The following is a 12,134-nucleotide window of genomic DNA, read 5'->3' as shown; positions in this document are numbered from 1 at the left end:
GTCTCCCTGACAGCCGATTTGGGCCTCTTCCAGCTGTCTGTTTTTTGATTGCTTTCTCACATCATGTGTTTCAGTTTTACTTATTTTTTGTATCATGTCATTTACTGATTGTAATAAATTTGTATTTTCTTTTATACATTCTTTACTTTTCTGAGTGTTCATGATCATCTAAAGTCCTACTTTTTGAGGAACCCCGTTTTTACATATTGTACTGGGGATGTGGACCTGAACCTCCTTTCTTCCAGCTAGTTAGCAAAACATTTTTTGTTTTTGTAAATGTTCTACTTTTCTGAGTCATCACCCATGGTATGAACAACCATGGATCCATGGCTACCCCCTCTATATACCAATCCTAATGGATACCTCCATCTTAACCAACAAATAATAGACCAATACACAGGAGATGTAAAACACCCCCCCCCCCCTCCATCATTGTAAATACTAATGTACAGCATGTTCTATTAACGATTACTAAGGAAACATTGTAGGTCAAATTCTTTGTTCAACCCCCCGACACCAAAGTCCCCCATTTGGTGTATCCACCACGACCCTCTTTTGCTGATTTCCCTCATAAAATTAGAACCTCTCCAATGATGCTTTGGAGCCTCTATCCCCCAGAATTGTAGCCCTACCAGGTTTTTTTATTATGTTTATCTCTAAAATGAATTGATAGATAATGTTTGTCAAACCCATTTCTAATGTTTCTCACAAGTTCCTCCATCCTAACTTTGAGGGCCCTTTTTTCTTCTACCTATATAAATGAAATCACACGGACATTTGATTGCATATACTACCCCTATAGTATCGCAGGATATAAAATCTCTATTAGTATAAATGTGATTTGTATTGGGGTTGGTAAAAGTTTACTTTTTTCCTTTTTTTTTTTGGATCTCTCGCACAGCTGTGGAAGCCCTTAATGTCCCAAAACCTCAATGATTTAGGGTTTTGGTGGCTCTATTACATTATGAACTCGTTTATCCCTCAAATTTGGGGCTCTTGCGGGGCACATTGATTGGAATTATATTATTTAGCACAAACATACGGGAGTGTGATTAGCGCCAGCGGCTGAATATACTGCACAGATTTATATTAAGGTTATTTCAAGTCAATATCTCTGGTAGCTCTCAAGACCTTTTTCCTAGTTTAGAAGTATCCAGCTTCTATTTGTATGTCTGATTGCATTGTATCCTTTAAAAGTTTTCCATAAAAATGTAATGAAAGACAAAAATAAACTTTCTTATCATGTCGGAGTTATTTCCTGGATTTTTATATTTCTAAAATTGCACAGGTCAACATCCCGAGTTTTGAAATTTACTACAGAGAGTTGATGTCAGTAGTATATATACACTGTCTATATGGACAAAGGTCATTTTGTATGAGATCTTAAAAAACGAAATACTAGTAAAGGCAAACACATTCGCCACCGCGCAGCACTGAGGACACCTGCAGATTCCAGAGAGAGAACCCCCTGGGGTCCAACCACAGCCCACCGCCCCACCAGGAACGCAGACAGGTCAGTGCTTGTTCACCTATATGGAATCATAGAATACGTTTTATGCAGGAGACATCAAGGAGGGTGGACAATAGAAGAGAAAGCCTGCAAGCTAAGCTATTCTGAAGTTTATGAATGATGTTTATGAAATCATCCACAATGGTGGGTCAATTTAGGTCCACTAGAAGTATGTATCATCTGTATGACCAATGTTGCAATCAACTTTTTTTTGTATAAGAAGTTTCTAGACAACACGAATTGCAGGGGTTTCTAAACTTTCCAAATAAAGGGCCAATTTTGTGTCCCTCAGGCATAAGAGAGGGCTGGACAAGGGCCATTGGGAGTAGAAAATAGCTTGGTGTCATTGGAAGGAATCATGCCCTATCATTGGCATCAATGGAAGTAATTGTACCCCATCATTGGTGTCAATGGAAGGAGTTGTGACCCATTGTTGGTGTCAATAGAAGGAATTGTGCCCCATTGTTGGTGTCAATGGAAGGAATTGTGCCCCATTGTTGATGTCAATGGAAGGAGTTGTGACCCATCGTTGGTGTCAATGGAAGGAATTTTGCCCCATCGTTGGTGTCAATGGAAGGAATTGTGCCAAATCCTTGGTGTCAATGGAAGGAATTTTGCCCCACCATTGGTGTCAATGGAAGGAAATGTCCCCCATCGTTGGCATCAAATGAAGGAATTGTGCCCCATCCTTGGTGTCAATGGAAGGAATTTTGCCCCACCGTTGGTGTCAATGGAAGGAATTTTGCCCCACCGTTGGTGGTAATGGAAGGAATTGTCCCCCATCGTTGGCATCAAATGAAGGAATTGTGCCCCATCGTTGGTGTCAGTGGAAGGAGTTGTGACCCATTGGTGGTGTCAGCGGAAGAAATTGTTCCCCATTTTTGGTGTCAATGAAAGGAATTGTAACCTCTTCAGTAGTAGCCAGTTCAAAAGAGGAGAGTGTTGACTGTGCTGATAGGCAAGGTATGTTGGGTGGGAAGATGTACGCACAGTGGAGGTGTCCTCACATTCTGCATCAATCTTGTCTTTGAAGTGATTGGCAATCTCTTGGGCAGAGAGTAAGTGGGTAGAGGGGGGTGGGGGACGAAGCAGAGAGTTAAAGGTAGAGAAGAGCCAACGGGGATTGGATGACAAGGTATTAATAAGAGACAAAGTAGGCTTGTTTGGCAGCATGGAGGCAGGAATTGTATTTTAGGAGGGCAGATTTATATAGGGTGAAGTCTTGCAGGCATTTGGTTTTACTCCACAGTCACTCAAGAGCACGTCAATGTCTCTTGAGATTTCGAGTGTTGTCAGTTTGCCAGGGTTGTAACGGTCAGGGTCTGATTCTGCATGTGGTTAGAGGGGAAAATGCATCTTGGTGGCCAGGTCAGGACAGGACAGGGGAGAGATCATGTCATATAGGTGGTCAGTAGCAGAATAGAGAAGAGAAGGGTTAAAGTGGTGAAGATTCCTACAAGTAATCTTTGGTGCTTGGAGGGATGGGTGGTTGGTGGGAAGGATACTGTGAAACAGTAAATAATTCCTTATTATTCCTTACTCAGGGGGTTATGACAGAAAGACAGGAAGTCCTCTCCTATATAACCCTCCCAGATACAGGAAGTACCCAAGATTTCTCATTAGAGAGATTTCACCGGTGTCTGGAGGTGGTGGCACAATATTACCAGATTCTCAACGGTTCCAGCAGGGATCAGGAGAATGGTGCTATCCAGGTCTATTCCTACAGCTGTAAGTGCTGAGAAGAATGGTATCCGGACCCCACATCGATAGGAGAGGACGAGACGCAAGGACTGCCTGTAATGTGACTGGTTGGTGTTGGACCCTGCATATATGGATCTCTGCACAGTACAGGTTCTTCTTGTTTTGTGAAGTCAATTTATGGTATTGGTCGGCTCATTTACCATTTTATCTTCACAGTGTAATTATACATGATCCATGCATTTAGGAGAGCAATGCACACTAAAGAAGTTGGAGTACAATAACCCCCAACACTGGTGTCTATGGATGGATTAATAACCACCAACATTAGTCTCAGTGAGTGTAGTAATAACCCCCAACATTGGTGTCAGTGGATGCAATAATAACCCCCAACATTGATAGGAAATGGATGGCAAATGGATAGGAAATGTATAGTAAAAGGATAGAAAATGTATGGGAAATGGATAGGAAATGTGTGGGAAATGTATGGAAAATGTATGGGAAATGTATGGGAAATGGATGGAAAATGTATGGGAAATGTATGGAAAATGGATAGGAAATGTATGGGAAATGGATGGAAAATGTATGGGAAATGTATGGGAAATGTATGGGAAATGTATAGGAAATGGATGGAAAATGTATGGGAAATGTATGGGAAATGGATGGAAAATGTATGGGAAATGTATGGAAAATGGATAGGAAATGTATGGGAAATGGATGGAAAATGTATGGGAAATGTATGGGAAATGTATGGGAAATGTATGGGAAATGGATGGAAAATGTATGAGAAATGTATGGGAAATGGATGGAAAATGTATGGGAAATGTATGGAAAATGGATGGGAAATGTATGGGAAATGGATGGAAAATGTATGGGAAATGTATGGGAAATGTATGGAAAATGGATAGAAAATGTATGGGAAATGTATGGGAAATGTATGGGAAATGGATGGGAAATGTATGGGAAATGTATGGGAAATGTATGGAAAATGGATGGGAAATGTATGGGAAATGGATGGAAAATGTATGGGAAATGGATAGAAAATGTATGGGAAATGTATGGGAAATGTATGGGAAATGGATGGGAAATGGATGGGAAATGTATGGAAAATGGATAGGAAATGTGTGGGAAATGTATGGAAAATGGATAGGAAATGTATGGGAAATGTATGGAAAATGGATAGAAAATGTATGGGAAATGTATGGGAAATGTATGGGAAATGGATGGGAAATGTATGGGAAATGTATGGGAAATGTATGGAAAATGGATGGGAAATGTATGGGAAATGGATGGAAAATGTATGGGAAATGGATAGAAAATGTATGGGAAATGTATGGGAAATGTATGGGAAATGGATGGGAAATGGATGGAAAACGGATGGGAAATGGAAGGTATTACTCAGCTCGGTTACTATTCCATCAACATTGTGTAATTATACGACATGCATTCAGGAGAGCAATTATTTTATTACATAGTAGGTGAGGTTGAAAAAAGACACAAGTCCATCAAGTCCAACCTATGTGTGTGATTATGTGTCAGTATTACATTATATATCCCTGTATATTGAGGTCATTCAGGTGATTATCTAATAGTTTCTTGAAGCTATCAATGCTCCCCGCTGAGACCACCGCCTGTGGAAGGGAATTCCACATCCTTGCCGCTCTTACAGTAAAGAACCCTCTACGTAGTTTAAGGTTAAACCTCTTTTCTTCTAATTGTAATGAGTGGCCACGAGTCTTATTAAACTCTCTTCTGCGAAAAAGTTTTATCCCTATTGTGGGGTCACCAGTCCGGTATTTATATATTGTGGGTTCACCAGTCCGGTATTTATATATTGTGGGGTCACCAGTCCGGTATTTATATATTGTGGGGTCACTAGTCCGGTATTTATATATTGTGGGTTCACCAGTCCAGTATTTATATATTGTGGGGTCACCAGTCCGGTATTTGTATATTGTGGGGTCACCAGTCCGGTATTTATATATTGTGGGGTCACCAGTCCGGTATTTATATATTGTGGGGTCACCAGTCCGGTATTTGTATATTGTGGGGTCACCAGTATGGTATTTGTATATTGTGGGGTCACCAGTCTGGTATTTATATATTGTGGGGTCACCAGTCTGGTATTTGTATATTGTGGGGTCACCAGTCTGGTATTTATATATTGTGGGGTCACCAGTCCGGTATTTATACATTGTGGGGTCACCAGTCCGGTATTTGTATATTGTGGGGTCACCAGTCCGGTATTTATATATTGTGGGGTCACCAGTCCGGTATTTATATATTGTGGGGTCACCAGTCCGGTATTTATATATTGTGGGGTCACCAGTCCGGTATTTGTATATTGTGGGGTCACCAGTCCGGTATTTATATATTGTGGGGTCACCAGTCCGGTATTTGTATATTGTGGGGTCACCAGTCCGGTATTTATATATTGTGGGGTCACCAGTCCGGTATTTGTATATTGTGGGGTCACCAGTCTGGTATTTATATATTGTGGGGTCACCAGTCTGGTATTTGTATATTGTGGGGTCACCAGTCCGGTATTTATATATTGTGGGGTCACCAGTCCGGTATTTATATATTGTGGGGTCACCAGTCTGGTATTTATATATTGTGGGGTCACCAGTCCGGTATTTATATATTGTGGGGTCACCAGTCCGGTATTTGTATATTGTGGGGTCACCAGTCCGGTATTTATATATTGTGGGGTCACCAGTCCGGTATTTATATATTGTGGGGTCACCAGTCCGGTATTTGTATATTGTGGGGTCACCAGTCCGGTATTTATATATTGTGGGGTCACCAGTCCGGTATTTGTATATTGTGGGGTCACCAGTCCGGTATTTGTATATTGTGGGGTCACCAGTCCGGTATTTCTATATTGTGGGGTCACCAGTCCGGTATTTATATATTGTGGGGTCACCAGTCCGGTATTTATATAATGAAATCATATCCCCTCTCAAGCGTCTCTTCTCCAGAGAGAATAAGTTCAGAGCTCACAACCTTTCCTCATAACTAAGATCCTCCAGACCCTTTATTAGCTTTGTTACCCTTCTTTGTACTCGCTCCATTTCCAGTACATCCTTCCTGAGGACTGGTGCCCAGAACTGGACAGCATACTCCAGGTGCGGCCGGACCAGAGTCTTGTAGAGCGGGAGAATTATCGTTTTATCTCTGGAGTTGATCCCCCTTTTAATGCCAATATTCTGTTTGCTTTATTAGCAGCAGCTTGGCATTGCATGTCATTGCTGAGCCTATCATCTACTAGGACCCCCAGGTCCTTTTCCATCCTAGATCCCCCCAGAGGTTCTCCCCCCAGTCTATAGATTGACTTCAGATTTTTACCACCCAAATGCATTATTTTACATTTTTCTACATTGAACCTCATTTGCCATGTAGTTGCCCCTCCCCCATTCATTTGTTCAGATCTTCTTTGCAAGATTACGATTTTGATAACAGATTTTATTTGGTATTGTTTAATCCTGGGCTCTCCTCCTCTTCATGTGCCTTTATAGCAAGCCGTTTCCCATAGGGGCACACATGCGGGCTCGATCCCGAGTTGTACTGTGTGCATCTATTGGCATATACAGTGTGGCTCCCCCTGCACCCTCCTTACACTCTTTGACTGATAGCAGCAGGAGCCAATAGCAGCCAAACACAGTGCTGGATCAATGTAGGACTCAGGTCAGTGTTAGGGAGGGGGAGGGGGCACAGCAAGTGGCAAACCGTATTTTACCTTAGTGCAGGGAATGTATTAAGGAAAAAAATATTTGAGCTTTATAGATAAAACTGTTCCCTCCCCCAAATTCTCCAAACTACCTACAGAACATTCCGGGTTTAGGTCAGAGGCATAACTAGAACCTTCAGGGCCCCGGTACAAGAAACCATAACGGGCCCCCCCCCGCGACACCCAGCTGGGGCCCTTTCATCTAAGCAAGGTGGCGGAAAACCAGGGCCTGGACACAAATGAGACCTTTTTGGGCTCTGGTAGTTCCACCACTGATATCAGTAGTTTTTTTATTTTTCTTACTTTTTTATTTTTCTTTACTATTTTATTTTATTATTTTATTTTTACAATTTAATTTATTTTTTTTTCTTACATTTTTTTTAGGAGCCCCGTTGGGGGGCTTTTTATGAAATATCTGGGGTTTTGAGACTCTTCAGCCTCAGCTGCACAGAATGAATGGGCAGGATCAGCTCTGTACAGAGGCTTCCCGTTCTTTCACAAACTGAAGATGAGGAAACACAGTTTCGGGTGCTTTAGTTATGAAAGGACACAGGATCGATCGGTACCGATCACTGACTCTGTCCATTCAGAAAAGGAAGGGGGCTGACATTTCATATTAGTTTAGTGGGTTGACCTCAAACTCTTGTCCTACCTGAATATGGACCTCATCCCTACTGCCTTGACTCCTGATCTTGGTTCATGTTTGCTGTACAGCACAGCGGTATATGTCAGAGCTATATAAATGTATAATAATAATAGTGTGTGACTGTGGGGGAGGGGACATTAGAGTGTAAGCTCCTCTGGTACAGAGACTGGTGTGACTGGCTCAGTGATCCTCATTCTATACAGTATATGTAGAATAATAATAATAGTGTGTGACTATAGTAGGACATTAGAGTGTAAGCTTCTTTGGTACAGAGTGTTACTCCTACATTACAGTTACAGATTTCATATCTCACTGAACTCATTGTATGCTCTTACTCTCTCTTTTTTTTATCTTCTCGCAGCTGTGATCACCTGATGGGACCAGAATGTGGAGATATTTAAGATTCATGTTCTGCACACTGTCCATATTTGTGTGGGTTGCTGTCATTTCTTTCTCCTACCATATACAGATCAGACATCAGAAGATGAGACTTCAGAAACCCATTGCCATAGACACCATCACAGCTCTGGATCGTCGAACATTTATCATCTCTCCGTATTATGAGCCTAGACTTGGCCAATCAGTCCGGGTCATCGCCATCATCCATGTATCTGTGAAAGAACTCTACTGTATCTTCCATTGCTCCTCCAATCAGAATGTCTTTGTGAGGGCAGAAATAAATCTTCATGGTGACAGATTTGGGTTCCCATATGGAACAGCAGATCTTCTATGTGCAGAACCTTCTGGGTGTGATTACACTTATATGTCTTTCTCTTCAACTGTCTCCATAAATACAGGTCAGGATCTTCTGTTTGAAGTCATGAACCGTTCACCACAGCCAATCTCCTCCAATTTCACCGTCTGTATCTCTACTTTGTTTGGAAACTACAACAATGTCCTCCAGATGGTCCAGAGTATTGAGATGTACAAGATTCTGGGGGCCTCCAAAGTCACCATCTATAACACCAACTGCTCCCAGGATGTAGATAAGGTGTTACGTCATTACATTGATGAAGGAATTCTAGATATGGTGCCATGGCCAATAGACCGCCATCTTCGGACATCGACAGAATGGCATTATTACAAAGGACTCAATGCTGAGATTGGATATTTTGGACAAACTGCATCCCTAAATGATTGTCTATACAGGAACATGTACAAAAGTAAGTTTGTTCTCCTCAATGACATTGATGAAATGATTCTCCCAATCAAGGACTGGGACTGGTCATCAATGATGGAGAATCTCCAGAACAAACATCCAGATACAAGCGTCTTCCTCTTTGAGAGTCATCTCTTCCCCATTCCGGTCAACATCTCTGGATTTGACATGTGGTCTCATGTTCCCGGGGTCAATATTCTTACTTACCATCTCCGACTCCCTAACAAGGGGAAAAACTTCAATGCCCCCAAAATGATTGTGAATCCCCAAGACGTATTTCAAACCTCCATCCACTTAGCTGCGACACGCAAAAAAAATTCAAAGAATATAGGAGAAGATACGGCCATTCTCTTCCACTGTAAAACGAGGGACAAATACACCGTAAAGGACCTCGTTCCAGATGATAGGTTGATGAGATACAATCTGTCCTTAGTGCCCAATGTAGATAAGGTGATCCAGAGACTTTTCCCTCAGCAATAGCCCCCCTGTATATCCTGTAATGTAGAGTGAAGACTGGAATTCTGTGTGTACATGACTCCTAACTCAACATTTATCAATGACTCCCTTATTAAGAGATATTGATCAAAAGAGCCTTGTTCTAAAGGGTGAGCTTCCTTGTTCTAAATGGCACTGCTTCCTCCTCCACTATCTGACAAGACACACACCGTTGCCTTATATACATGTAGCACCCTCTAGTGCTAGAAGTGTAAATAGGTTTTTTTTTTCTAGTACAGGTAAATTTATGCAGGCTTGGCTGACAGCCAAGCCTGTCTGTGTTTTTCCTGGGATGGGCAGAAATCCAGGAAGATCTGGATGACTCACAATCAGCATCACTGAGATCTCCCCCCTATTTCTAAAATGTACTGGAACCTTCTAGAAAGATGTGGTAGGAGAGGTAAGGTGGAGCTGCCTGGAGTATTCTGAGGGCCCTGACCAATCCCCAACTTGGATTGGCAGGGGGCAGGCCTGCTCAAATACTCAGGGTCAGCCCAGCTGGGGAGGAGCTGTTCAGGGAGGAAGCTGCAGATGGCGTGTTGTGCTGTTGTGGCCTATGAGGGAGCTCCCCAGTCTTGGGGTGGGGGGGTGCCCTTGGGCCTGGGCTCAGGTGCGGATGGGACCTTCCTACCAGAGGCAAAACTAGAACCTTCAGGGCCCCGGTGCAAAAAACATGAAGCCCCTCCCCCCTCCATTCTGAGCCTGGGGCCCTTTCCACTGATTCCAGGGCCCTTTGCTCCCGTGACATGTTGCCAACCCCAAATGACTTTTTTTTATGAAGCACATTTTTTACCGCACTCCTACATCAGTGCCCCCCACATCCGTGCCCCCCCACATCAGTGTCTCCAGAGTGCCCCCTTACATCCTCCACAGTGCCCCCTTACATCCACCACAGTGCCCACACTACAGCACAGCCATAGCATTCTTCTCCTGTCACGGACATGCAGACAGGAGAAGACAGGAGAAAAGTGCTTGGTTTTTACAGCACAGATCATCCGCCATTCCTGCTCCCCCAGGCCCTCCCACAGTGGTGGAATGCCAGGGCCTGGTGGCAAGTGCAACCTTTGCGATCCTGGTAGTTCCACCACTGGATCAGTGGCAGCAGCAGGGGTGGGATCAGTGGTGGTGATGGTGAGGGGGGTGGAATCTGTGGGTAGTGGTGGTGAGGGGGGTGGGATCAGTGGCAGCGGTTGTGGTGAGGGGGGTGTGATCAGTGGTGGTGGAAAATGCTTATTGGCTGTCTGTGCAGGAGTAGGGAACCCCATCATCTTAAGGCGTCAGCATACCAAGACATTTTGGACAATTTCATGCTCCCAACTTTGTGGGAGGAGTTTGGGGACGGCCCCTTCCTGTTCCAACATGACTGCCCACCAGTGCACAAAGCAAGGTCCATAAAGACATGGATGAGCGAGTTTGGGATGGAGGAACTTGACTGACCTCAACCTGATAAAACACCTTTGGGTGGAGACTGCGAGCCAGGCCTTCTCATCCAACATCAGTGCCTGACCTCACAAATGCTCTTCTGGAAGAATGGTCAAACATTCCCATAGACACCCTCCTAAACCTTGTGGACGGCCTTCCCAGAAGAGTTGAAGCTGTTATAGCTGGAAAGGGCTGAGCCAACTCAATATTGAACCCTACGGACTAAGACTGGGATGTCATTAAAATTCATGTGCGTGTAAAGGCAGGTGTCCCAATACTTTTGGTAATATAGTGTACGTCTTTAGCACAGCAAGAAAACAGCCCTTTGCCCATTCTGTTGGATCCACTGCTCCTCCAATGAGAAAAAAACTTATAAACCATGCGCTTACTCCAAAGAAGTCATAAACGTAAGCAGCTAACACAACAAATAGAAAATTTGCAATAAATCGTATACAACCAGGTGTAGCGCTAAAAATTGAGAAAGAAAATATTGCTATACCACATAAAATAGCAAAATAAATTGTGAAAAATAGTGTTTTGTATGTTTTGTGAACGTTCATACATAAAAGTCACTCATATTATAAAGCCTTGGGGTCACCAAAAGTGATGACAGGATGTAATGATGGCAATATGAAAAAAAAAAATGTTGCAATGGTGATAAATTCCAACACATATACTCGTAAAAATTTCTGAATATAATCCAACATGTGCTGACAGACACTTGTGCGAAACCACCACCCGAGATGACTGGAGGCTTACCAGAAAGTTGGGACCCACCTAGCACACGCTACGTGGGTCAAACAGGCTTAGGTTGCTCACTGGCAATGGAGATAGGATACCAAGGGCTGGTGAATGGTGAAGTTGTAACGTTGCTATCCCAAAGAAGTCTTCTCCATATAGAACCTCGGACACCAACGGACATTACCCACATGTAATGAAGAAGGGGCTAATAGTGTGATTCCGTAAACCATGTAAAATGTATTAAAAGGAAAAACACTTACATCTTAGAATAAAAAGCGCTTGCAAATAAAAATGGCGGCAGTGGAGTCCTCCCGACGCGTTTCGTCATACAAGACTTCGTCTGGGGTACTTACCCACTGCAGCCAGACTCCTTTATATAGGGACAAGGACCCCTCTGATGAGAATCCAGCTCCCAGGCTTGTTTGCATTGGCACTTCCGGGGTCATCCAAAATGGCGGACCCGAGGGCCTTCCAAGCCTCTCTTTCATGTGATTCAATTCTCACAGGTCTAATAGTGTCATGTGTTTCCAAATGGTGACGTGATGCCGAATCACGGCATCCAGAACCTCCCACTCTCACATGTTACCACCCCCTATGGCCTCTTAATAGGTGTATGAAGGGGGGGCGTGACTCCGCGTCATAGCATCAGTGACATCCCCCATAGTGTGTATCACGATGGAGACCGCGCTCGCGCATGCGCGCGGCATAGTCCAGCGCGGTGACGTCATCAATA

At 43.4% G+C, this 12,134-nt stretch overlaps 1 protein-coding gene across 1 annotated transcript; it reads left to right on the top strand.

The window, feature by feature from the left end:
• Positions 1–1,376: 1,376 nt before the first annotated feature.
• LOC141129460 (beta-1,4-galactosyltransferase galt-1-like) lies at positions 1,377–9,331 on the top strand. Its single transcript, XM_073617502.1, has 2 exons — positions 1,377–1,513; positions 7,946–9,331. The coding sequence occupies exon 2, from the start codon at positions 7,970–7,972 to the stop codon at positions 9,221–9,223; it is 1,254 nt and encodes a 417-aa protein (XP_073473603.1). The 5' UTR covers positions 1,377–1,513; positions 7,946–7,969; the 3' UTR covers positions 9,224–9,331.
• The last annotated feature ends 2,803 nt before the right edge of the window (positions 9,332–12,134 follow it).

This window comes from Aquarana catesbeiana, linkage group LG01 (assembly GCF_042186555.1).
Source record: "Aquarana catesbeiana isolate 2022-GZ linkage group LG01, ASM4218655v1, whole genome shotgun sequence".
Lineage (NCBI taxonomy): Eukaryota > Metazoa > Chordata > Amphibia > Anura > Ranidae > Aquarana > Aquarana catesbeiana.
The sequence above is the reverse complement of the archived record's forward strand: the minus strand, read 5'-3'. Positions and strand labels throughout refer to the sequence as shown.

Coding starts and splice junctions, on each gene's coding strand:
- LOC141129460 (XM_073617502.1), top strand. CDS start 7,970: ATGTGGAGATATTTAAGATTCATGTTCTGCACACTGTCCATATTTGTG.